The sequence below is a fragment of the Drosophila mojavensis genome, unplaced genomic scaffold (genome assembly GCF_018153725.1).
Source record: "Drosophila mojavensis isolate 15081-1352.22 unplaced genomic scaffold, ASM1815372v1 contig_136, whole genome shotgun sequence".
NCBI classification, from domain to species: domain Eukaryota; kingdom Metazoa; phylum Arthropoda; class Insecta; order Diptera; family Drosophilidae; genus Drosophila; species Drosophila mojavensis.
Window position 1 is genome coordinate 27,322,084 of NW_025318667.1, and position 22,967 is coordinate 27,345,050.

The 22,967-nt window shown below is 43.1% G+C and overlaps 6 protein-coding genes across 13 annotated transcripts; 3 read left to right on the top strand and 3 right to left on the bottom strand.

The window, feature by feature from the left end:
• The first annotated feature begins 263 nt into the window (after window positions 1-263).
• LOC6584830 (docking protein 3) lies at window positions 264-9,044 on the top strand. Its single transcript, XM_002010435.4, has 4 exons — window positions 264-593; window positions 2,992-3,312; window positions 6,340-7,711; window positions 7,859-9,044. The coding sequence occupies exons 1-4, from the start codon at window positions 510-512 to the stop codon at window positions 8,032-8,034; spliced, it is 1,953 nt and encodes a 650-aa protein (XP_002010471.2). The 5' UTR covers window positions 264-509; the 3' UTR covers window positions 8,035-9,044.
• On the bottom strand, window positions 3,630-5,461 carry LOC26528146. The gene is made up of 3 exons (XM_015161698.3): window positions 4,258-5,461; window positions 3,980-4,188; window positions 3,630-3,905 (listed from the first exon to the last, which is right to left on the bottom strand). The coding sequence occupies exons 1-3, from the start codon at window positions 5,377-5,379 to the stop codon at window positions 3,686-3,688; spliced, it is 1,551 nt and encodes a 516-aa protein (XP_015017184.1). The 5' UTR covers window positions 5,380-5,461; the 3' UTR covers window positions 3,630-3,685.
• Window positions 9,045-10,062: 1,018 nt separating the features above from the next.
• Window positions 10,063-12,469, top strand: LOC6584831 (malonate--CoA ligase ACSF3, mitochondrial). The gene is made up of 3 exons (XM_002010436.4): window positions 10,063-10,286; window positions 10,366-10,555; window positions 10,625-12,469. Exons 1-3 carry the CDS (start codon window positions 10,209-10,211, stop codon window positions 12,148-12,150), a joined length of 1,794 nt encoding a protein of 597 aa, XP_002010472.2. The 5' UTR covers window positions 10,063-10,208; the 3' UTR covers window positions 12,151-12,469.
• Window positions 12,470-12,826: 357 nt separating this feature from the next.
• LOC6584832 (antigen 5 like allergen Cul n 1) lies at window positions 12,827-13,857 on the bottom strand. Its single transcript, XM_002010437.4, has 3 exons — window positions 13,716-13,857; window positions 13,254-13,654; window positions 12,827-13,184 (listed from the first exon to the last, which is right to left on the bottom strand). The coding sequence occupies exons 1-3, from the start codon at window positions 13,854-13,856 to the stop codon at window positions 12,929-12,931; spliced, it is 798 nt and encodes a 265-aa protein (XP_002010473.4). The 5' UTR covers window position 13,857; the 3' UTR covers window positions 12,827-12,928.
• A 522-nt stretch (window positions 13,858-14,379) lies between these two features.
• LOC6584833 lies at window positions 14,380-15,180 on the top strand. Of its 2 annotated transcripts, XM_044011428.1 has the most exons (2): window positions 14,380-14,525; window positions 14,583-15,180. In XM_044011428.1, the coding sequence occupies exon 2, from the start codon at window positions 14,653-14,655 to the stop codon at window positions 15,085-15,087; it is 435 nt and encodes a 144-aa protein (XP_043867363.1). In that variant the 5' UTR covers window positions 14,380-14,525; window positions 14,583-14,652; the 3' UTR covers window positions 15,088-15,180. The 2 variants fall into 2 exon arrangements, with proteins under 2 accessions (XP_043867363.1, XP_002010474.1); XM_002010438.4 differs by having other exon boundaries at window positions 14,381-15,180.
• A 452-nt stretch (window positions 15,181-15,632) lies between these two features.
• On the bottom strand, window positions 15,633-22,788 carry LOC6584834. Of its 7 annotated transcripts, none has more exons than XM_032732356.2 (10): window positions 22,727-22,788; window positions 19,210-20,465; window positions 18,527-18,708; window positions 18,263-18,474; window positions 17,744-18,189; window positions 17,418-17,497; window positions 17,258-17,356; window positions 16,739-17,190; window positions 16,508-16,677; window positions 15,633-16,376 (listed from the first exon to the last, which is right to left on the bottom strand). In XM_032732356.2, the coding sequence occupies exons 2-10, from the start codon at window positions 20,231-20,233 to the stop codon at window positions 15,892-15,894; spliced, it is 3,150 nt and encodes a 1,049-aa protein (XP_032588247.1). In that variant the 5' UTR covers window positions 20,234-20,465; window positions 22,727-22,788; the 3' UTR covers window positions 15,633-15,891. The 7 variants fall into 7 exon arrangements, with proteins under 7 accessions (XP_032588247.1, XP_043867362.1, XP_043867361.1 ...); XM_044011427.1 differs by having other exon boundaries at window positions 18,263-18,468; window positions 22,704-22,780; XM_044011426.1 differs by having other exon boundaries at window positions 18,263-18,471; window positions 22,704-22,780.
• Window positions 22,789-22,967: the final 179 nt, after the last annotated feature.

The window sequence follows — 22,967 nt, forward strand, 5'->3', positions numbered from 1 at the left end:
CCATTAATACCTATCGTTGTCAGTATGGCCACAAAAGTCAGCAAAATGTTTGATTTTAAATGTGGTTTCATTTTGTAGACCACTTAACCTTATTTTTTATTTTTTATTTGTTATTTAAATACTATAAAAATTATTATATCAATGCATAACAATATCAAGTAATTCGATTTAAATTGTTATCGATGATGCATGGCAATCATGATCGTTGGCGATCAGCGCATTCGATATGCCTGCATCGTTATGCTGCGTGACAGTTTCGATTTCGATTTCGATTGTAGCACATAGAATGCAGCTCTGGAAGCGCATAAATAAATAAAGTTACTCGAATTGTGGGCCTGCGGTTGCGTTTATTTTTGTTGCGGTCAAATGTAAATATGAAGTGTGAATCTCAAATTGCAATTCGTCAAGTAACACAAATCATTAACATATATGAAAACTGACAAGATTGCATATTGCTATTGGCCAATTGAATACGCAAACGAGAAGCATCGGCAACGGGCCTCAACAGAATGGATGTTGAAATACCTGTTTTGGCTGGATATCTTAATGTTCCAACACAAACTGGATTTTCGCTAAATCGTATCTCGAAAAAGGTAAGAGCCTGCTAAAGAACTTGCATATTTACCAACTAACACACTAACTGCACAAATATGCAATGCCCTTAAATATTCTAAATGCAATTTTAACATATTTGGCAATTGCGTATTACAACAGGACCCTCGCCATGTGCATGTGTGCGTTTGCGAGAGCATGTGTATGTGTGTGTGAGTGTATGTATACATGTGTGCACAGACTTGCGTGCCTTTGTGTGTGAGTGTGTGTGTTTGTGTAGATATCTCCATCTGCATACTTGTTGCATACAAATGAGTCGCATAAGGTGGGAGAAAGAGAGAAGCATGCCAAACGGCGAGCCGAACATATTTTCGATTTGCGTGTGCGCGCCTGAGACACACATGCACACGCACACAAACACGCAGACGGTGTCTGCTTATGTGCATACATATGCATGTATGTGTGTATGTGTGAATGCTCGCGATGACGGCTGTTTTTTGGGACTCATCCATGTATATAGATAGATATATAGATATGTATATATAAACATATATACACTTATTTCCATATGTCAGGGAATTCTTTAGTGTGCTTAAGCGACTCCATGTCTCTCTGAGCTCTGAGGATTGGGGCCGTGCCCAGCTACAAATACTTATTTCTGTTGTTGTTGTTGTTTTGTTATGTAAGTAACACTCGAATTTTCGTTGGAAATTTGATTAGCACAACATTAAAACTCGATCTTACAATGGTTAGTGCGAGGCTAACACCAAATTAATAAACAACAAAATCTTCGAGATGTACTCGAAGAGTTAGCATAATAAAAGTCAAATAAAAATACATCGAGTCAATAAAAATACATACATATATTAATTTAGACTATTCATTTCAATTTATGACAGATATAAATATTTGGTAAATTTCAATATCAATATACTAGCTGGCCCGGCAAACGTTGCATTGCTCTATCCATTATTTCTAGGTATGTTGTTCAGGTTGGGATACACTCTGATTAATTTATTAATCGGATTTTCATTTAAGCACCTTGGTCAGGTGCAAGAACAAATAATGCGGATGCGCAAGCCACGTACAATTGACCATGAGAAAAACACGCATTTTCTAGATTGACGCCACAAATAGTCAAAGATTGGTCCTGTGATTTGTTGATCGTCATGGCGAAGGCAAGACGAATCGGAAATTGAATTCGTTTAAACTCAAAGGGCATATCTGTTGGGATCATCGGAATCCTAGGAATAAGAACTTCCTCATCTTAAAATTTTCCTTTGAGTATCGACGCGTGAATCACATTGCTCATTAGTTTTCTTATCACCAAACGCGTTCCATTGCACAGTTTTGGTTGGTTTAAATTTCTAAGCATGATAACTACCGTGCCAACCTTCAGTTGTAAATTGTGCGGTGGTAAACCAAGCACATCCAAGGAGTTCATGTGTTCCAGCTGGTCCTTTATCTGCTCTGATTACTACTTTATAGTCATCTCTTGGCATGCGCTCTAAAGCAGTCTTGAACAGCTTGATCAATGCATGATGTTCGTGAAGCATTTGCTGCAAATCTTGGAGAATTGCTCTTTTCATAGCTGTGTTGATTTCTTTATGCCGGTCAAGTTGTTCTTCCATATTGCCCATGAAGTATATTTTCAAGAATTTGTGATGTGCATCTTCAATAGGTTGCAATGATCCAATGCGATGGCAAATCTGGCCTTGAATCTTTAAATTCAAAGCCATAGTTATAGTTAGATTTACAAACACTTTTTACAGAAATCTAACAAATATAAATATAAATAATATAAATATAAATAATTTACACAAATTTATGTTTGAGACAAACAAATACCTGAACTTTCGAGATATTTAGCTTCTGTACGCACGCGTATTATTTTTATCAAATGTGCTTTTTTTATGAATAGTCAGGTTCGCCTGAGGCTGTGCCATAGACTGACTGACTACATTTGTTTATTTACTTCTATTCTATTGTATAATATGAGAGCAGGACCGAAAATTGTCAGTGTTATCAAGCCTACTGAGTATCAATGGAAATTTAAATCTTTAGGGAAAAAACCGCGTTTTTCAAGTATTCGTCAAATTTGTTCAGTATTTTTGAGATCTACTATCCCACTCGTAGCGGAGACAAATCCAACAAATCAAAAACCATGAAAATTGGTCCAGCAGATCTCGAGTAATAAGTGGAGGAGCACTTTTACACAACTCTCTTTTATATATATAGAAGATATAGATAGATATATTTTATATTCTATAGAATTATCTAATATTAAGGGCTTAGACAGATTACTGGAGACCTTTAAGGGGAAACTAAAAATAGCAACAAAACCATGCTTGAGAATTTACCGTTATAGTATATTCTTATTTATATACATAAATATTTCCACACTATCTTTATTAAATTTTGGCTATCTTGTTTTTCCAGAAATCATGCAGCCGTTATTGTCTCCTATTCAAAGCCAGTCGCCATGGCATTGCACGCCTAGAGATATGCGAGAATAAGGATGACAAGAATCCAAAGATCTTTACACTTGAGAATTGCGTAAAGATCACACAGGAGCCGCCGCCAGCGAATCTCATACAGATTGTCAAGCGTAATGTTCAACTTACGCTGAATACGAATAGCGATGAGGAGCTCAAGGATTGGGTGACAGCACTCCAAACGGTTGCCTTTTGCGACAATAGCGGCCTTCATGCCGCCCATGGTGCCATCGAAGAGGATAATGATCTATATTGCAGTTCATTTGTAAGTGACTAAATTGAACGGATGAATGAAAGAAGAGACAAGAAGAGATTTGCCGAAGTTACTTTGAATTTGCAATGTAGCAGGTTATATGGAAATTGTGCTTGGTCTTAATCAGTTTGTATTTCTTTAAGAAGAGAATAAGAAAATGGGAATCAAGAAAATGGAAAGATTTTCACACAATGCTTGAGTTAAACTAGAAAAGTTACCACAATTAGAAGTGTATGTAGTCTATATAAACAGCATAGTTCATAGAAGAGAGAAGCATTGAATATCCTTCTCCAATAGATTGTTGATTAAATATTGAAAATGCAGTAGACTTTTAGTTAAAATTCGTTTACTTTAACGACAATTTTGTATTCAATCGCAGGCAGGTTCAACAGCAGACAATGTCATCGTCTGTATAGTGTTTGATATTCTCTAGCTGTAGACCTGGGAGGGTTTGTATCCATTTGATATATAAGAGGAACTGCTTGTAGGAGACATAGCGCCATGCATCGCAAGAGTGGCCATGATGATAGGGACAAGATGGATCGTAGATCCAATCGCGAGGAAACTTGCCAGTATTACCTTGAAGCTTGCAAGGATTGTGACGTCTAATATGAGTGTAAGGAGAGAGGCAATCACTAATCATGCTTGCTAGCCGATAACTAGCCACTACTGTACTCACTGTGCTATAAGTCCGTCGTATACCTGCTTGTGCACCGCCGGACAACGTCGGATGCCATTCAATGCCGGCGTTCCATCCCTGGCTCTCATAAAGCTCAATATGAATACAAATGGCATAAGCTCGAAGCGTACAGAACTAATTACATCGCCGGTAAAGCGTTTACGGAGCGGCCAATTACCCTGCAGCCAAAGTGCCCCTGCATATAGTACCTGCCGAAATCGAAATGATGGATGGATCAATGGATTGGTTCTCAATCGATGTTAATGCAGTGTACCCACTTCTATTTCCGAATTCACTCCCAGCGTGTCCGCATCTAGCATCCGTTTTACTTTGTGTGCCTCCAGTTTCTGAAATTCTGTGCTGCCCACATACCGCAAAAAAACGTATCCCACATAGGGTGATAGAAGCTTGTCAATGGTAATGCACCCGCGTTGCGCTACGGTATACATAGGGATAATGTGGTTTCGATCCTGAAGCAATTCATGGGTGAAGTCCCACAATTGGTTGCATAGCTCGTCGATTGCCAGGAAATGAGCGCCGCGCAACAGCTCAACGAGCTGGCGGAGCGACATCGACTGAATCGGCTCGATCATCCAGCGATAGATGTTGACAAAGGCGCGAGCCTGTATCCTCGAGCCAGGCAAATAAAGCACATGCGAGAAATCGCGATTGTTGAAGAAATCAGACAACATGCCCAGCAGCAGGGGATGGCAATAAAATTGTTTACCATCGACACAAACGGCCAGTGTAGGTCCAATATTCTGGCTAAATAGACGGCAGAGATCTTCAATCAGCTCTAGATCATCTTCAAACGAATCGTCCATGATGTATATAGTTCCTGAATCCATAAGATATTCTTGCAAATGTATTTCGGGGAATGTCTTGTTCAACCGTTCCTTCATTTGCTCTAGGGTTGCTGGAGTTTCGTCGCAAGTATGTGTACCAGTATTGCATTCTGTTATTGGTATGGGGTGTGCGAGCTTATAATCGTAGATATCCTCACGCTTTATATCGTTAACCATCAGGAACTCGTTGAAGATTGCCTTATCAATTAATTTTTTGGTTTGTAGCATTGCCTCCTCGAGTCCTTCGTTGATTAACTCTTGTCGCTGAATGATGTCCCCATATAGAAAGATATTTTCCTCGACATTTTTTGCTTCTATTTCTTTCTCCCTTTCTGCCTCGCTGTCGGAGTCTAGCTGGCTTAGTATTATTTGCTTGTTTACGAATCTGGTGATTCTCTTGCGGTATTGCGAGTAGCTTAAGTGCGCATCGCCTTCATTAGGCCAGTTCTCTTTAACTGCTCGTATTGGTGTCCAATGCTTATACAGTTTCGGCTCTTTCGTTTCATCAGGTTCCTTCAATTGAAATCTAGGTAATTGCATAGATTTTGCCTCCATTCTGCGAACGTTGAATTTCGAATTTGCCAAAGTGAATATTCACACACTCAAATTCTATTATATAAAAAAATTTAATTAAAAAAAAAAAAATATATATATATATGTATATATATATATGTATATATATATATGTATATATATACAATCAACTTCGCTTAAAATTTATGAAATATTATCAGCAAATAATTCAACTGATATGTTTTCGAAAAGGAATACGTGTGTTGAAATTACATTCAAAGCTAGCTGAGGCTCAGTTAAGGCCAACTACATATAGATTGGAGTAGATAACGCTGAAAAATATTTGATTAAACTCAAAGCCAAACGTAAATTTGCAAACTATAGTAAAAACCTTTTAGAGAGTAAGTATAATATATGAAAGACTGAAGTATGATGTAAAAATATAAGATAAAAACAGATATAGACAGTAATTATATTAAATGATCTATAACCAGCTGAAATTATATTAAATGGAGACACAGTGAAAACATATAGACACTCTTTTAATAAATAAATATCCATAATTTACGGTTATGGCATAGGTATAGGAATTGAAATAGCTAAAAAAGAAAGATACTCTATTAACATATGTACATAAACCATTTTTTTTTTTTTTTTTGCGGATATGTACACAATGCAAAAAAAATAGAGTGAGAAAACAAGAAAGCAATTCATAGTGTTTTGTTAGGGAATACGATAAGCAGAAATAACACAACTGTTTTGTTTTCCCAAAAGTTCCATAATCATCAAATGCATACGCAAAATATGAGAAAAAAATCGCTTATCGCTTAGAAAAACAAACACGCACCAACTGTGGGTAAATCTTTCTTCTGTTTCTTTTTTTCTGGTTCGTTCTTCTCTCAAAGCTCTTGATTTCTTAAAGAAAACACAGCTGGCCAGCGCAGAATATCGTTGCCGGAATGGTCGTTGTGCATACTAATACATGTGTACTTACTTTAACAGGACGGATTGTTTATTATAACTCTGATACCATCGGAGGCGTCTATTCGGTGCAACATCGAGCCGCGCACGTATATGCTGCAGATGACGCCGACGGAGCTGCAACTGAAGTCGGAGGATCTGAATGTGACGATTGCCATGTGGCCGTACCGATTCATTCGCAAGTATGGCTACAGGGATGGTAAGTTCCAGTTTGAGGCGGGACGCAAGTGCACGACGGGCGAGGGCGTCTTCACGCTGGACCACACCAATCCGCAGGAGGTCTTCCGCTGCATGTCCGCCAAAATGAAGTCGATGAAGAAGCTGATCAGTGGCGACAGCCTCAGCAGCATCGAGTGCGTCGAGAATCAGTTCAGTGCCGCCGCCTGCATGGAGCCCGGCTCGCGCAGCCCTCTGCCGCCGTCGCCTTCGGGCAATCCGCATGCCGGCGAATTTGAGATGAACTCAACGCAGAGCTGCATCTCGCTGCGCGGCTTCATCAGCTCCAATGATTCGCTGAACAACTTCTCGGCGAACGGCAGCGCCAACAGCATCAGCCTGTCCGTGCCATCGCAAGCAGCCGGCAAACACATTCCCAACAAGCCGCCGCGCAAGCTGCCCACGCCCCTCGAGAAGCTCAATATGGGCCCGGCGGCAGCCGTTGCTGCGGCTGCGCTGCCAGCTCCAGCTACTGTACTGCCTGGCACAATAACTCAATGTGATAAATATAAGAATCTTCTGAAGTATGAACCGGTTGCCATAACCACATCGTCGCCATCGGATGCCAACGGCAAGAGCAGCGGCTCGGCTGTGATACTGAAGCCTGCCTCCCCAGATCCGTTGCGTGCCGTTGCCGGCGGTGGCAGCAGCGTCGGCGGTGGTAGCCCGCCCGACCTGCCACTGAGGAACGAGAGCTGCTGCAACAAGCTAGCGCTGGAGCGTGACTACGAGTCCATTGAGAACATAACCGAGGCGTGGAAGACGCGCGGCGTTGGCGATGTGCGCCACTGCGAGCGCATACCCTCGGCCATCAGCTGTGACAGCGACTTTGTGCGGCAGCGCTCGCAGTCACAGCGCGACAAGCGCAAGGATCTGAGCACCAGCGGCGCGACAAGCGGCAACAGCACGCCCAAGATAATAGACATTGATATTGGCGAGGGCGTGGGCGTGCTGGTGTCGCCGGATGCCAACTACGATCGCCTCGACTTTCTATCGCCGAACAACAAAACCTCCAGCGGCTACAAGACCATTGTGAACGTAACACTGCCTGCGAATCGTATGCGCTGCAGTCCGCCGCCGCCGAATGAATATGAACTGATTGCTAGTCCCGATACGGAAAGTTTTCGCAAGGCCGACGATAGTCATCTGGGCTATGGGGTCCTGCGCAAAGCCGCCAATAATACTGCCATCAGCAACAACAACAACAACAACAACAACAATAATAATAATAACAATAACACTAACAATAATAATAATAATAATAATAATAATAATAATAATAATATAAATGTCAGTAATAATAACAACAGCACAACACTGCCCGCCACAAACAACAATAGCAACAGCAACAGCAGCATCAACAACAATAGTAGTAGCAGCAGCAGTCTAACGGGTCTCTGTGCCACGCCCACGACGAACTTAGGCAACGACGCCGCCCTCGATCATCGCAACTACAACGGCCTCAACTATACGATCGTCAGCAAGCCCAAGCGTGTGTGAGAGCGCGTGCGAGAGAGTGAGAGAGAACACAGACAGATACATACAGACATAGATTGTTAGACAGAGACAGTGAGAGTTGACGCGAGAAAGAGAGAGAGAGAGCAGACTCTTTGAAGTCGTAGCTCTCATGTGGAAAACATAAACCATTCGAATAGAAACGAACAAAATATTAATGAAAAAGACAGAGAAAGACAGAGAGAGGATGCGACGAGCTGTGCGCCTTATTAGACAATCATTTTCATACAACCAGTGGATCTCCAGAGCTCTCGTTGCATTTATAGCCCAACAGTAAACCTTATACAATATTAGAAAGCGCAAGCAATTAAAAAAAAAACTGCTCAAAGAACAGTAGAAGACATTAGGGGTGTTTCTCGAAAATATATTTAAGCTGATTCAGCTGAATTTATTAGAACTGAATGTATTATAACCGTCTTTCTACAGACTACATTAACTGATTATTGTTGTTTGTCTCAAATGTTTTGCAGTCACAAATCTATTCTTAGACTGATCATTTATCAAATCTCACAAATTTCGTCTTTTTTTAAGCAGATTTCTTTTTGACTTGATCCGGCGTGCAATATCATTGTTTAAATGTTAACAAATTCATTTATATATTTGGAATTTTTAACACTTTTTGTCTGAGAAATACTAGAATATATATACTAAATGTAAATCACATCCGATTTTTTTTTTTTTTTTTATTTAATGTGAAAAATTATAATTTATTTAAGATAGACTAAAGTCTAGAATGTTGCCATAACGTTACTTGTAAAGATATATACTTCTGGACTTCCGAATAACTTTCGATTCAATTGTAAAGAAATATTGAATGGATCCATTCAAATCTCTTAATCCTAAAATGTATTACTAATTGCATTTGTGAAGCGTGTTTCTACTGTTTTGAGCTTAAGTAAGATCTTTACGATGTTATATATATACGAGACTAGAATGTGAACGAAAGCAGACAAAAATAACTCTGTGTAATTAGAGATAAGCAGCAGCAGCAATAACACCTATTACTTGCATGTACATGTAGATATATAAGTAATACGTATGCCAATGTATCTATGCACACATTTAGTTGTATATCGTGTTAAAGCGGGGCTTTGATCTGTGGCGCCTTTGTTGGGTGTCGTTGTGAACGACATTTGGTATTTCGATTTGTGCATATACCAAAATTGTGGCGATTTTTCCAATGTACTTTGATTACTTTTATATATGCTTCAACAGTATATTATTTTTTTTTTTTTTTTAATTTTTTTTATGCATATATATATGCATTTAGATAAACATATATAAAACATTTTTTTATTGTCCCTATTAAATGTGTAAATAAAGCAAACGAAAAATTATAATAAAAATTATATAAAACTAATATATAGATACGAGCAAACAGCTTTTTCATTACTAAAAAACATATTTTGATTAGATTTGTCAGTGCAACAGGTGCTCAACCGGAATATACCTGCTCTTTTCGAATTCTCCCTAATTGAAAGACTGTTTCTTTTTTATCTAATTCCTATTTGCTAAGAAAAATTCTGTTTAAATGAAATTTTATATTAAAATGTTTATTACAAAATGGAGAGAGGATTAAGTGTAAAAAATCGACATTTGTTTTTTAGAATATGAAATATTTTCAAAAATGTATATTTGATAGTTTACTAGCTCGAAATTCGAATCTAACCTAATTATAGCTGTCAAACTTATAATATAAATTATGAGGGGTCTCATTTTGTATATAAAAGTATTGTCGTTAGGCAGTACCGACTTCATAATTCTCACTCACAGACAAAAAAAATTTATAAATTTCAAGATTGAGTCCGAAAAGCTGGTTTAGTCCCCAATGTACCAACAATACCTTTTTTCAGGATAGTCACCTATATGATGTATGGTTTTCAAAATGTACTACTTAATATTTGATTTCCGAATGGACGCACGGATACTAATATACTCTTTTTGCATCATGAACGAGTATAAAAATCGTAAAAATACTGAATTGCTCAACACGATGCAAAAGCATATCGCAGCAGGCTTTGAGAACACAGTAGGCAATGGAATATGAGTGAAGTAGAAGCAAATTGGAGTTAGTTTTATTGTTTTTGTTGCATTGAAGTTCGACAATTCATTTGACTGAGCATCGAGAAAAGAGAAAATAATTGGGAAATTTCCGGAAAATGTTGTCATTGAGACGCTTGCAAAGATTTCAATGGCGTCCATTGGTGCGTCTCTGTTCGGCCGAGTTAGTACACAAAGTAAGTGGCAACGAATTCATAAATTACACATATAGACTCGATACTTAATGTTCTCAACTCGAACTATATTGAACAATAGGATACATTCATAGAGAAACTGCGGAACAGCTATATTGAGGATGAGCGGAACAATTTTGTGGTGCCGACGTTCAAGAAGGCGATGCTCTTTCCAGATGAGATTGCAATCAAGGACTTGAATGGAGAATTTACATACTTTCAGCTTTACATAACAGCCAAAAAGCTGGCCATTCAAATATCCAACTTTTGTGGTAATCCCAGCGAGTCCCTTTGAGAACTCATTCATTTTTCATTGATATATCAAACATGTACTATTTCAGGCAGTGCCTCGCAGTCAAACGTCGCTTTCTTGTGCTCCACCAATGCGCTGTGGATTGTCATCCAGTGGGGCTGCTGGATTTCGGGCCAGGTGGCTGTGCCGCTGGAGCCCAATCAAGCGGCAGATGAGCTGCTCAGCCAGGCCACCGATTGCAAGGCAAAGCTACTGATTGGCACACCCGAGTGCGAGAACATCACCCAGGAGCTGGCCACGAAATTGCAGACGGCCAGCATTGTGCTGGACCACAGCTTTGTGCCCACGCCGGAGAGCGTCGCCTCCACGGCCATGTATGCCAAGCAGCTGGTGGGCCTGAACGGAGCCCTCATACCGGAGAGCACGCTGCCCAACGACTATTATGCCAATGCGCCGGCCATGCTGATCTACACGCCCAGCTCCTCGAACAGTCGGAACGGCGTGGTGCTCACCCATCGGAATATCGAGGCGCAGATGCGCTGCCTCGTCTCCAGCTGGCATCTGAAGGCCACCGACTCGATGCTGCCGCTCATTTCGATGAATCGCATGCATGCGGCCATTGGAGCTCTGCTCGGTGTGGGTGGCAACATATTGCTGCAGCAGAAATTCGACAGCCATACCGCTTGGAGCTCGCTGCTGGGCATCAACAGCCCGTCGAAGCAGCGCGTGAATATCTTCTTGGCCATGCCCATCATTTACAAACGCCTCATTGCTGAATATGACAAAATGTTCGCCCAGGACTCGCGCATGGTAGAGTACATAATCAATCACTGCAAGCAGAAGATCCGGCTGATGGCCACTGCATTCGGGCTGCTGCCGGAGTCTGTATTCTATCGTTGGCGCGAGATAACCGGGCAGAATATTTACGAGTACTACGGGATGCTGGAGACGGGCCTGGTGCTAGGTCCCGCCCTTGACGAGCAGTCGCCCAACAGCAATGCGGACTACCGTCCGGGCACCTTGGGCGCACCACTGATCGGGGTCACAGCCCGCCTGGTGAACAACCAAGGGGATCAGCTGGTGAGCTGCAAGAGCGAGTCCAGCATGGAGAACAACGCCAGCTCGGACCAGGAGCCCAATAGCATGCCAGTGCTGAACACGGTTGTCGGCGAACTGGAGATAGCTGGCGCGAATCTATTCCCCCGAAAGATCAACACAATTCTGCAGATAACCCCTGTGAAGGTAGGAACGACCGCAACGGTTGACCAGGTCGCGCCGATGGAGCAGACCGCCGAGAAGTTTCTGAAAACCGGTGACATTTGCGCCTATCGCAACGGCAGCTTCAACTTCCTAAGCAAATCGACGGACGTATTCAATGTAGGTGGATACAAGGTCTACGGATCCGAGATCAAAAAGGCTCTCATTTCACATCCGAGCATCAACGATGTTGCCGTTTTGGGCATACCCAATAAACTGTGGGGACATCGTTTGGGCGTCATTTGCATCTTGTCGCCCGATGCCGATGTCGATCTGGAAACAATCAAGTCCTATTGCTATAGACAGCTGCCAGCCCATAAGCGTCCCACTGTCTTTAAAACGATCGTTGCCAAGTAATCAAGCAATCAATCTAGTAATCTATTAGCTCAACATCCTCTCTTGTACGATCGTACAACATGACAAAAATTTTCGTGTCCTTTATTTTAATTGTTCAAAGATAAAGAGAAACCTCTATTCCTTTTACAGATGATTGCAACCGAGAAATTCATCAAATGCAGTACTACATACACAAGCTCAATCAATTTTAGAATATTGATAACCTTTAGCTAACTGTTATAGAATACCGGCAAATTATTAATCAATCTGCAATCATCAAAATCTTGGTGCAACCTCTTTATTTATACAACTCGATTAAAACATGCATTTTACTTATTGATTATTGATTATTGATTTCTTGATTGATTTCTTTTTAGAGTGAAACGAAATATCGTTTACTATGTGGTCTATGTGCTATATATATCATATCAATATGTATATACGGGCCGAATGGGATCAAACACATTAATGTCATAGGGTCAGGAGTGTGGAGGGTCCCTAAAATAAAGGTCAATATCCCAGGGATATATATATATAAATCATTTACTTACATAGTTAACTTTAAGATTTACTATGATAATTTGGTTCTATCAATTAATGTTATATCGTAGCCTAACCTAAGATGAGGACATCTGAGATGGGTTCCGGAAGATTTCGAGCTGATTAAGATATTCAACAAATAAAAACAAAATAGACCTGCGATGTTCATACGTATATGTATATTGAATTCTGAGATATAGCTTGCTGATGTAAAAATCAACTCCTTTGAAGGATTCTTATGCTACTATACTCCACATTGTCATCCACGATCCCCAAAGTTGCAGTCCACGTCTTCGTTGATGGAGCACAGCGATGGATAGTTGGGGTTCATGCCTGATTTGCATTTTTCTCCAACCTTTTTGCAAGTCGTGTAGACTGGCCAGCCTATAAAGTTGGTTGTGGCATAGTTGCATGCCACCAGGAACGTGTTGAACTCGTCTTTCAGGAAGTTGGCAACAGCACAGCCGACGGCTATGCTTCGCTCATGAGCCACCATCGTTAGGTGGCCAATGGTGCTATCCAGGGAGTTGTATATATGATATGGGACATAGTTTATAGGATAGTACATAGGAGGCGTGACTTACGGTCCATTGTAGTTGTTGGGATATTTGGCTAGATGTGCGGCCTTGACGTCTTTGCCTTCTTTAGCCCACTCCTCGACTGCGTAGCGTAAGATGGTGGATATATCGGGCGCCGCCATGCCCCAGTAGCCCTCAATGAACAGGTTCTGTCCGGAGTACCGGAACTTCTCCGTATTATGACATGCATCGTGCTCCATGTAGCACTGCTTCACATTCAATTCGGCCAGCCGCGCCAGCTCTGCGTCCCATCTGACGGTAGCCATGCGGCAGGCCTTCACCTTGACATGCCCCCTTCCGCTGGCCCACTGCTCGCGCACCTCGTTGTGCGCCGCGACAACGGCCTGCTGGGCATCCTCCCCAATCGCCAGGAGCTTCGCGTCCGCCGGGCACTCCTCGGAGAAACTCTGCAAGCAGCAGCCACAGATGCACTACAGCAACGACAGCAGCACAAGTCCATCCACTAACCTCATTATTGCCACAGGCTATATGCTGCACGCCCTTAGCACACAGCTTGCAATAGTCGGGCTCCCCAGCCCGACTGCCCTCCAGTAGGCAGCTCAAAGCCATTGCTGAGACCAGCAGCCAGGTGATTCCGCGTGCCGTCATCGTGAAACTATGTGTGGGACGATCGCTTGGAGCGCTGCTTTTTATTATGCCGTCGTAAGAAAATCGTGACTCCTTATCAGTAACACGAAATGGGGAAGCCGCTTCAAGTGGATTAGCTGAAAGGTTTCCGAAATGAAAACTAATTTGCCCAGGGTAATTGGTTTCTATCAGCTCAGATAACTTAGGGATGAGTCGCAACTTGTACGACCCCACTAGATATCCGATCATTCATAGGCGTTCATGAAAGTGGGAAATTAGGGTATAATGTTCTCGTGAAAACTTATATAACAGGCAGAAGGAGGCGTGGCAGACCAATTAAAGTATATACATATATTCTTGATCAGGGCTACGAGCTGAATCGATATAGCCATGTCTCAGATCTCAGACGATATAAGAGCTAGAGTCAGTTCTATGCAGGGTTCAGGGGAACCTCTAGTCGAGTAGCACTCTTGCTTGCTAAAATTCCAATCAAAGTAGTAACATACGAGTAACATACGTCAGGGCAAAGTTGGCTCCGCTTTCAGTGTACGCTCTGCTGTAGCTCAGTTAACATAGCCTGCTTTATTAGATCTTTCGAGTTTTGTGCGGTGTATGTGTCGCTGTATTTCGGGCACAAACTCAATTCGAAATTACTAAATTTGACTGGGGTTCAGCTGGCGAGCGACCCGGGTAAACGGCTTCCGTAATGACGGTTACGTATCTAATACCAATATATCCACCCGATAGTCGACTCTCATTCGATTGGGATGACAGTGTGGAGGCGTCGCTATTGGTGGCTCTTGGCTTTTTAGTTCTCATGCAGCTGATCCTTCTCATTTACATTGTACTGGCCCACTTTCAGCCCTGCACATTGTACCGGCAGCAGCTGAATGAAAGCTACCGCCGGCGCTATGGAAACTTTATCTTTCGTCGGCTGCTAGCTCAACTTGATCGTGCTTTTGGGCAACGACCCGACGCCGGCCAGGAGCTCAGCTCCTGCCTAGAAGCGAAACGCATGGCCCAGTTGGCAATACGCCTGTTCTGCCGTGACTCTACCAAGGTGCTCTATCCTGAGCACGAACTGGACTCATTGGCAGCCAGTGATGCCTATTTTGTGCTTGACGACGAGGAAGCCGAGCTCAATTCCGCAGGCTATTACAGCGATAATTTCGATGTAACGGATGCATTCCTAGAGAGCCTTTTGTATCCCAAACGCGCTGATCTCCCCAGTAAAAACAAAACAAAATCGTAAAGTTGTTAGCGAATCAGGCTATTCTTATTGTGGCGTCAGCGATGACGGTATACCATTTTATTTCAATAAATATGACACAAATTTCCAAATTTAGCCTAATGCTCGAGTTGTGATCTCTACTCTCTTGACTATGCATGTACTTTGCTGAAGGATCTACTGAAGATAACCTTGCCGACCACGTAGAGCTAATCTTCCTGAGCGATGAGAACCCCTTCGCTATTGTCTCACCTTATGTAGTTAGCCTAAGTCCCTCAGTCTTATTCGATTAGCTTATCTTTAGCTTTACTCATTCAGCCTTGCCCGTTGAACCTTATTCGACTAGCCTTTATCACCTTATGTGGCGGGCCTTACTCACTGCGCTGAATTCGCTTAACCTCACTAGTTCAGCTATGTTTTGATTCTTCATTATTCATCTAACCTTAGGCACTGGGGCTTACCCAGGGACCCTTTTTCGCTTATGCCCTAAAACGCGTTCAATCCCAAAAAGGAATCAGGAGCATCCCCCGCTGATCTTAATTCCGTGAACTCTATCTGAAAACTTGTGAATTTGATTTTCGTTTTCAATATTTATATTTTGCAAACAACTTGAACATACCACTCGCACACAAAAACCAACTAGAAACATAACATAATGATATAGTTAAACATAATTGTTAATATTAAAAATTAGCAACCTGTCGATATACTTATGGGATCGGACTCGTATATCTACAGTTATATACACTTTACAATACAAATTACGACACAAAAAAAGCAATAGAACTAGATTTCATTCCAACAACGTTCGGTAAAGTTCGCTAGAGTTCACTTCTTGAAGCAGATCTTGAGTACGCGTATGACTGGCGCTTCGAATAGTGCGGATATAACAAAGGCCGATCCGAAGGAGACAACGGCGTTGCCCAGAAACGTCGTCAGTATCATGGGATTGTTGAGATGAACGGTGCCGCTCATATGCGATGAGCAGATGAACATAATGATGGGATGGATCAGATAGGCGCAGTAGGTGAGACGCGACAAGGGCCACAGCATGCGATAGGAGAGTATTGCGTTGACAGTAGGCGCGAGTCCCCAGCAGCAGGAGAGCACTATCCAGACGAGGCCACACCCAAAGGCCGTATGTCCAATGCTCACATAGAAGGCGGTGTTCACGACGCTCAGTTCACCTGGCCAAACGCCAAAGATGACCAGGAATAGAACGCCCAGACTGCAAGCCCAGAGGCTAAGATTGAGACGCCTAGATATTTTCGGCGGCGTCTTTACCCTATACAGCGCATAGCCGGTAAACATGCCTGTGTGCGTGAGAGAGAGAGAGAGAGAGAGAGAGAGAGAGAGAGACGGAGAGAGAGAGGGAGAGGAAAAGGAAGAGAGAAAGTGAGAGCAATTCGACTGATTGAAGAGAAAAGGGAGTACTAGGACTTACCTACTATATAGGCTCCCACACGCTGCCAGGGCTTGTCGTAGAGAAAGTCAAAGGACTCAAAGGGCAGCGCCACCTTGTGGGTGTATTGATGCTGCAATGAGATAATGCCCGCAACGCTCCAAGAGCTGACCAGAAAGACAACCAGTGTCACTGCCACCGCCTTGAAGTATCTAGAAGGAGTGACATCAATAGGTTAAATAGAGCCAGACTATCTGAAGCATCCTTGCTCACTTTCTGGAGAGCGCCAGCAGTAGACAGGCCATGACATAGAACTGCATATCGTTGGCCATGTACCAGCTCCACATCATGCACATCTCGTGCTGGGGAAAGAAGTTGTTGATGTACAGAATGTTGCGCCACCAAAAGATGCGGCAGGTATTATGCTCAATCTTGGCCGGCTGGAAAACGGACGAGTCAAGGCCCTGACGGACGGCAAAGTCATTGAACAACACCACAAAGAGGTAGACGGGCGTAAGGCGCAGATAGCGGTACAAGAACATCATCATGGTGTCCAGGAAGCTACGCTTGAAGACGGTGCACGGCGGACCCGCAGGCTTCCTTTCCTGCTTCACATAGAGCAGTGTGACCAACAGGCCGCTGATGAAGAAGAACGAGTCCACGGAGAAGGTGGCATTGCCAATGACCTGATACCAAAACGAACGTTCCGTGATAACTCGTTCGAACTGAGGCAGGGAGCAGACAGAGATACATTAGAATACCTTGTAAAGTGAGAGTCCCCTCAAACCCTACCTTATTCTCGCCTATCGCAAACATTTGTAAATACGTGTGCACCATCATGGTCCAGAGTACGGAGAAGACGCGTAGGCCATGCAAACAGGATGTGTGCGTCTGCGTGAAGTGTGGACAAGGATTGTTTAGGTTCTTGATAAGGAGGTGTGAGGGGACTTACCTCCTTGTTCTTGTCTATGTTCAGTATGGCCTTGGCATTCGTTTGCAGTGCAAAGCACAACAACAGCTGCTGATGCAGTGCTGTAAGAAGGGGGTAGAATGTACATACATATGTTAAGAATGGCATGCAAAGCTAAGCTTTTTTCCGCACCAATATATAATGGAAAAATGTGAATTAAAGAAACGTCAAGTTAAGGAAATAACCTTTCGAATCGTTCAATTACATCGCAACTAACAAATCTATTCCACAGTTCTTGTGGACTAGTCCACTCCCTTCGCCGAGACAAAGACCCATATTCATGTAAACCACTTAGTGTAGACACAAACCTATGGGCTGTTCGGCTTCGTAGGTGCCCGCCACGCCTGCACAGCTGCCCGTTTCCACCTGGTAGTCCGTCATCTCATTCTTGTCCGTCTGTTTGCCCGCCACGCCCACTGCAGAGGCCACCGACGTGGAGGCTGTGCTCTCGCCGTGCATCGTCTCCGCTGAGTTGGTAGCTGCATCCGGATGCCGTTGCCGATTGCCATTCATATCGACGTGCGCGTCCAGCGTCGAGTCCGTTGCCACAAGCCCATTGCTGCTCAGCGGTCGCATTTGAAAGAGCTCGAAGGGCTTGCCGTAGTAGGCCCCCTCGTAGTCCCCGCTCTTGCTGGCGGCATCGCACTTGGCGCTGATCGCGGGTATCGGCGCCGCTACCAGGCGACGCTCATCGATGCGCATCTGGTAGTAGGTGGCCACGATCATCACCAGCAGCAGGGTAAGCAGAAAGCTTCTGCAGTCATAGAGATAAGGTTGGCTCTGCCATTAGTTCGCCGAAGTCGGTGCTGCTTGGTTGCACTACTCACATAAACACCTGGAACTTGAGCTGTCGCCAGTGGCTATATAGTCCAGGCACGGTGCGCACGCGCAGCACCTGAAGGGCCGGCTGCTGGGCGCTGGCGTTGTGCGCTCCAAGCATGGTCAGCATCCGTGCATAGGGGTCCAGCGAGAGTATCGACTGCACATCGTGCGCCGAGCAGGACTTGGGCAGGCACTCGCCCAGGCTGAGAAGCTGCTGCTGCATGTGCACTATAATATTGCAGGCAATAGTTTCAAATTCGACAACTTACCGTCCGATTGAGGCGTGGCATTTGCAGCGAAATATCAGCCACATAGAACTCCAGCTCAAAGTGCTTCCGTTCCCCGCTACCAGAGAGCTGACGGTTCAGTTCCAGGCAGAATGTCAGCTGCCCCAGCCACTTGTCATTCCCGAACAGCAGCTGACCCCGATAGCGTCCCGAGGCATCGTACGCTACAATTACAGATCAGTAAACGAAATTGAGGATCTGTATGATCATTAAATATGATTGATTAACAAAAAAGAGAAAGAGTTCCCACTAATTAATCTGTTTGCAAATGGCAATCAGGCGATCATGATATATTTTTGTTTGATTGAGAAAGAATCTGAGGAAATTCAGTCGTAGCATTAAAAAAGAAATTTCTTCTTTCGTCACATAGATTCTGGCTTCAGGTCTGAGCATTTCTTAGATCAGAGAAAGGAATTGCTAATGACAGATCAATCAAGCTAAAATCAATCAAAACGTTTATAATGCAAGACTAAAATCTGTTTACAGGTAATGAGAAATCAGTCAAGTAAAATCGGTCAAATGTGATCAATCAAGTTAAGATCAATCAAAACATGTATATTACAAAACTACAGTCTAAAGCCTTCACGCAGTTTGGTAACTAGAACATGTCCATAAGAACTGATTCTTTGCTTATAAATCCACTTAGTTTTCAGTTTTGAGCTCACCTTTCTGTGCCCACTCGTAGCTGGAGTGCAGTCCGGTTAGGTAGGCCTGCATCTCTAGGCCGCAGCCGGTGCGCACGCTGGTTCGTATCTCGGAGATTTGCCAGTAGAAGTGATCGTACAGATTGGTCACAATCTGAAAGTAGTTGGCCGAGCCATAAAGGCTCTCGGCCATGGTGCTGCTGTTCGCATTCGCCGTTCCATTGCTGCCCAGGTAGTGGCTGATGCTATTGATGGTGCTACCCAGGGTCTTCAGCTGCAGTTCGTCGTCGCTTTGCTTCAGCAGCTCTCTGCCCTTCTTGGGCGAGGGCTTGTTTTTCAAAATCTTCAATATGTGGGTGCTGCTCGTTGTGGTTGTTGGTGCTGTTGTTGATGCTGCTGCTGCTGTTGTTGTTGTTGTTGGTGTTGTTGTTGTTGCAGCTGTTGTCGATGCTGCTGCCGTTGTTGTAGTTGAAGTGGCGGTTGTGGTTGGCTGAAAGCTAGACTCGGGCAGCGCTGATATGTCCACATCGACGGTATCGCTGTCATCAGGGTTTGTGGGCTTGTAGCTCAGCTCGGGTGCATTGCCATTGCTGAGGACGTGCTGCTCCTCGCTGCTGAGGTCACCCTTCTTGATCACCTCATGCTCCAGGTCCTCCAGGTCGCCCAAGTTAAAGTCAAATGTAACCGGATGCAGTTCGTACTCTTTAAGCGGATGCGGCTTAACATACTCAATGCTGGGCAGCAGCTTCTCCAGCGGCAGATAGGGCTTCTTCTTCAGCGGCTTCTGTGGCAGCACTTCGTGAGTGTTGAGCGTTAGAGGGGGCTCCTCCTCCTCCTCGTCGTCGTCCACCTCATGCAAGATGGTGATGTTGTTGCGGCTGCTGAAGCGATGCGCCGCAAAGTCTCCCAGCTGCGCTGTGGAGGCCAAGGCCTTGACGGGCTCCGAACTGTTTGTGGCTTGAGGCTCAGTTTGATTGACCGCTGCAGCCAGTTGGGCAGCGACCAGGAGCACAAGCAGCACGCCCAGCCCTTTTGTCCCTGACATAGTGTCCAGCACACTTGGATCTGCTGCTCACTTGGATCTTACTGCTACTCGAGCCTAAACTTTAGCTTGATGTCGTTGCAGTTGAGTCCTCTAAACACTCTCCTGCATTTTCTCTTCTTCTGTTTTGCTTTCGATTTTTCACGTTTTATTTGCTGTCTGCTTGAAGTTGCGAATCTCACTTCTCGCTGTCATCGTTCTAGTATTTAGTTCATGTGATTTAATCAATGGATATCTATATATGCACAGGATTAGAGTTCAATAAACATATATTTATATCCAGCGATTGCCCAACCCCCCGTTTCGGACATAAACGATTGGGCAGTTGTTTATGATCCGATTCGATTTTCGTTTTCATTTTCATTTTCGTTTTCGTTTTCCTTTTAATTTTCGTCTGTTTGCACATTTATGGCTTTAATTGTTTCTAGGCGGGCGCAGGTTGCCCGGATTGCCAAAGCCTGGCAGCTGCGGCGACTACTGCGGCTGTTGCTGTGAAAGCAGCCAGAGGAAAATTACAAAATTTCCTGGTTAAACTTGTTAAACGTGTTGCGCTGAGCACTCAGTGGTCGGACGGACGGACCGTCGGACGGTCGGTCGTTGGCTGTGGCCAAAGCCGAGTGCCGCATGCTACTAGCGGGAAAATGTTGCTGCTACTGATGTCTCGAGCTAGCCTTTCTTACATAACTTCCGCATCTCGCCATCGATTCGCATTGGTGCGACGATGATGATCTTCGGCCGTGCAGTTCGCACTTTTCACCTTATTGTGCAATTTCTATATGATCTATATTGATCGCTCGAAATTGGCGGGCCAGCTGCTGCCAATGTGGCCAGCACCGCTGATTATTAGCCTATTATCGATCTCCTTTACGATCTGAGTAATTGGTTTGCTAACCGTGTGAAGCTCAATCCATAAAAATAAACACAACAAAAGTTAGTACAATTCAAGATCTTGTGGAATATTCGTAAATACTTTTTTTTAAGCATTTTTGAAACTTGCAATATATTCTTATATGAAAAGTGTCTCTTATGTAGCTCTAATTAATAAAATATTCTACATATATGTATTCAAAATAAGAATAATTTCCTATCACTATTTGTCAGTCAAGGATTTTCAATAAATGTTTTTTAAGTCCTTTGTAGAATAAAATGAGAATAATCATAAAAAAATATTTGCAAAATTGCAATGAATTGCAATATGAGCTCTGACTATTTATGTCTTTATATTAGCGCTTATACATTATGTAATTTCTATCATCTAACTAATGCCCAGTATCACACTTTCGAGCCCGTTAGGAATCTGAAATTTGTAATAGGTTTCTATATATATTTTGCGAAATAAATATATAGCTTTAATCTCCTACAAGAGTTTAGTTAACTGAAATTGGTTATCGAGCATATATATACATATATAACACGAGTAGGGGTACCACTTATTTTGTATAAATCCTTTCACTCGTATTGACAAAATTACCCCATTTGTATCTGTTTCTTTTTTCAGTCCGTATAATCCCAAATCCTTGTCATTGGGTCACTTGGTCACTTAGCTAAACTGTCTGCTGGACGATTATTATAATTATAAATGTAAATACTATGAACTCGAACTATTATTTTATATATTATAATATAAAGTTAGTTAATTTTTTTTTACTAATTAGTATCAGCTCAACAGAATATTACTGATTGGCTCAATTCTGTAAAATTTATAAAAATGTAAAACCTTTGGCCCATGTTTAAAGCTAATATTCCAAGCTCTTTTCTGATGCACTATTGACTAATTCGCTTAGTTCCATATATTTATATTAGACCGCAATAATAAATTACAGTCTATAATTGTAATATGCTACTTATCTCTTAATCAAGCTTGAATACTCCATCTTCTTTCGAAAATCTCAAAAAGGTCGAAGCAATCGATTAAATATACACGCCGTATAGCGATCTTATATAGAAAAGCATGCAGATTAGCCAATTCAAATCTGCAATCATATTACATCACCACATAACTTCTTTTGCCTGATGTTAGATCTACGAGTACTAAGTCCAAATAAATAATGATTAGGTCTTCGAGTAGTCGCTACCGGCGATCAAGTTTATCGAAACAATATTAATTAGATCTAGTTAGTCACTTGTTATCCACTGATTTTACAAATCACCCACCCATCCGAACGGTTTTGGACTCATTTGCCACGCTCAAAATGCACAACCCACATGAGCTGTGGCCGGGCGGGGATATGCAAGCAAAGTGCTGCAACATATTGCAAATCCATTGTTTGCCAATCGAAACAGCAGCAACAACTTTAATGGGCCCACGCTATGTTGTGGCGGGGACTGGGGTTCATATGTAATGGGCGTGATGGGTGCGCGCTGGGTGGTAATTGAAGAAATAAACAACAACATTAATAACAACAAACACAAAACAAAAAAAAAGAAAACAACAACAACAACAACAAAAGCACTGGAAAAATAGGCACACAACTGTTAACTGGACACGAGGGCCACCTGCTTGGGATTTGGATGACGACCGCTGCTCAACCGTTGCGATGAAAGTAAAAACCGCGACTGATCAGGCGCCGCCGAAGCTGCCATCGCTGGAAGCCAATGGACGGCCTAAGAGCCGAGTCGAGCCGAATGGAGACGAGCCGACTTCGGCAAATACAGGCGCTAGACGAAGTCGCTGGAGCAAAGTCAAAAGCAAACGCAGAGGTGGGAAAGGGAGGCATTGAAGACAGACACAAATGCA

Bases quoted from the DNA above. Each gene is read 5' to 3' on its own strand.
- LOC6584830 (XM_002010435.4), top strand. From the start codon at position 510: ATGGATGTTGAAATACCTGTTTTGGCTGGATATCTTAATGTTCCAACA. The intron at 594-2,991 runs GTAAGAGCCTGC...TTGTTTTTCCAG, and splicing joins TAAATCGTATCTCGAAAAAG to AAATCATGCAGCCGTTATTG. The intron at 7,712-7,858 runs ATAATACTGCCA...CAACACTGCCCG, and splicing joins GGTCCTGCGCAAAGCCGCCA to CCACAAACAACAATAGCAAC.
- LOC26528146 (XM_015161698.3), bottom strand. From the start codon at position 5,379: ATGGAGGCAAAATCTATGCAATTACCTAGATTTCAATTGAAGGAACCT. The intron at 4,189-4,257 runs GTGGGTACACTG...CGATTTCGGCAG, and splicing joins GAGTGAATTCGGAAATAGAA to GTACTATATGCAGGGGCACT. The intron at 3,906-3,979 runs GTGAGTACAGTA...CACTCATATTAG, and splicing joins TACGACGGACTTATAGCACA to ACGTCACAATCCTTGCAAGC.
- LOC6584831 (XM_002010436.4), top strand. From the start codon at position 10,209: ATGTTGTCATTGAGACGCTTGCAAAGATTTCAATGGCGTCCATTGGTG. The intron at 10,287-10,365 runs GTAAGTGGCAAC...ATTGAACAATAG, and splicing joins CGGCCGAGTTAGTACACAAA to GATACATTCATAGAGAAACT. The intron at 10,556-10,624 runs GTAATCCCAGCG...GTACTATTTCAG, and splicing joins TCAAATATCCAACTTTTGTG to GCAGTGCCTCGCAGTCAAAC.
- LOC6584832 (XM_002010437.4), bottom strand. From the start codon at position 13,856: ATGACGGCACGCGGAATCACCTGGCTGCTGGTCTCAGCAATGGCTTTG. The intron at 13,655-13,715 runs GTTAGTGGATGG...TGCTGCTTGCAG, and splicing joins TAGCCTGTGGCAATAATGAG to AGTTTCTCCGAGGAGTGCCC. The intron at 13,185-13,253 runs GTAAGTCACGCC...CTCCCTGGATAG, and splicing joins CCCAACAACTACAATGGACC to CACCATTGGCCACCTAACGA.
- LOC6584833 (XM_002010438.4), top strand. From the start codon at position 14,542: ATGACGGTTACGTATCTAATACCAATATATCCACCCGATAGTCGACTC.
- LOC6584834 (XM_032732356.2), bottom strand. From the start codon at position 20,233: ATGTCAGGGACAAAAGGGCTGGGCGTGCTGCTTGTGCTCCTGGTCGCT. The intron at 18,709-19,209 runs GTGAGCTCAAAA...CTGTAATTGTAG, and splicing joins CTACGAGTGGGCACAGAAAG to CGTACGATGCCTCGGGACGC. The intron at 17,498-17,743 runs GTTTGTGTCTAC...CCCTTCTTACAG, and splicing joins CGAAGCCGAACAGCCCATAG to CACTGCATCAGCAGCTGTTG.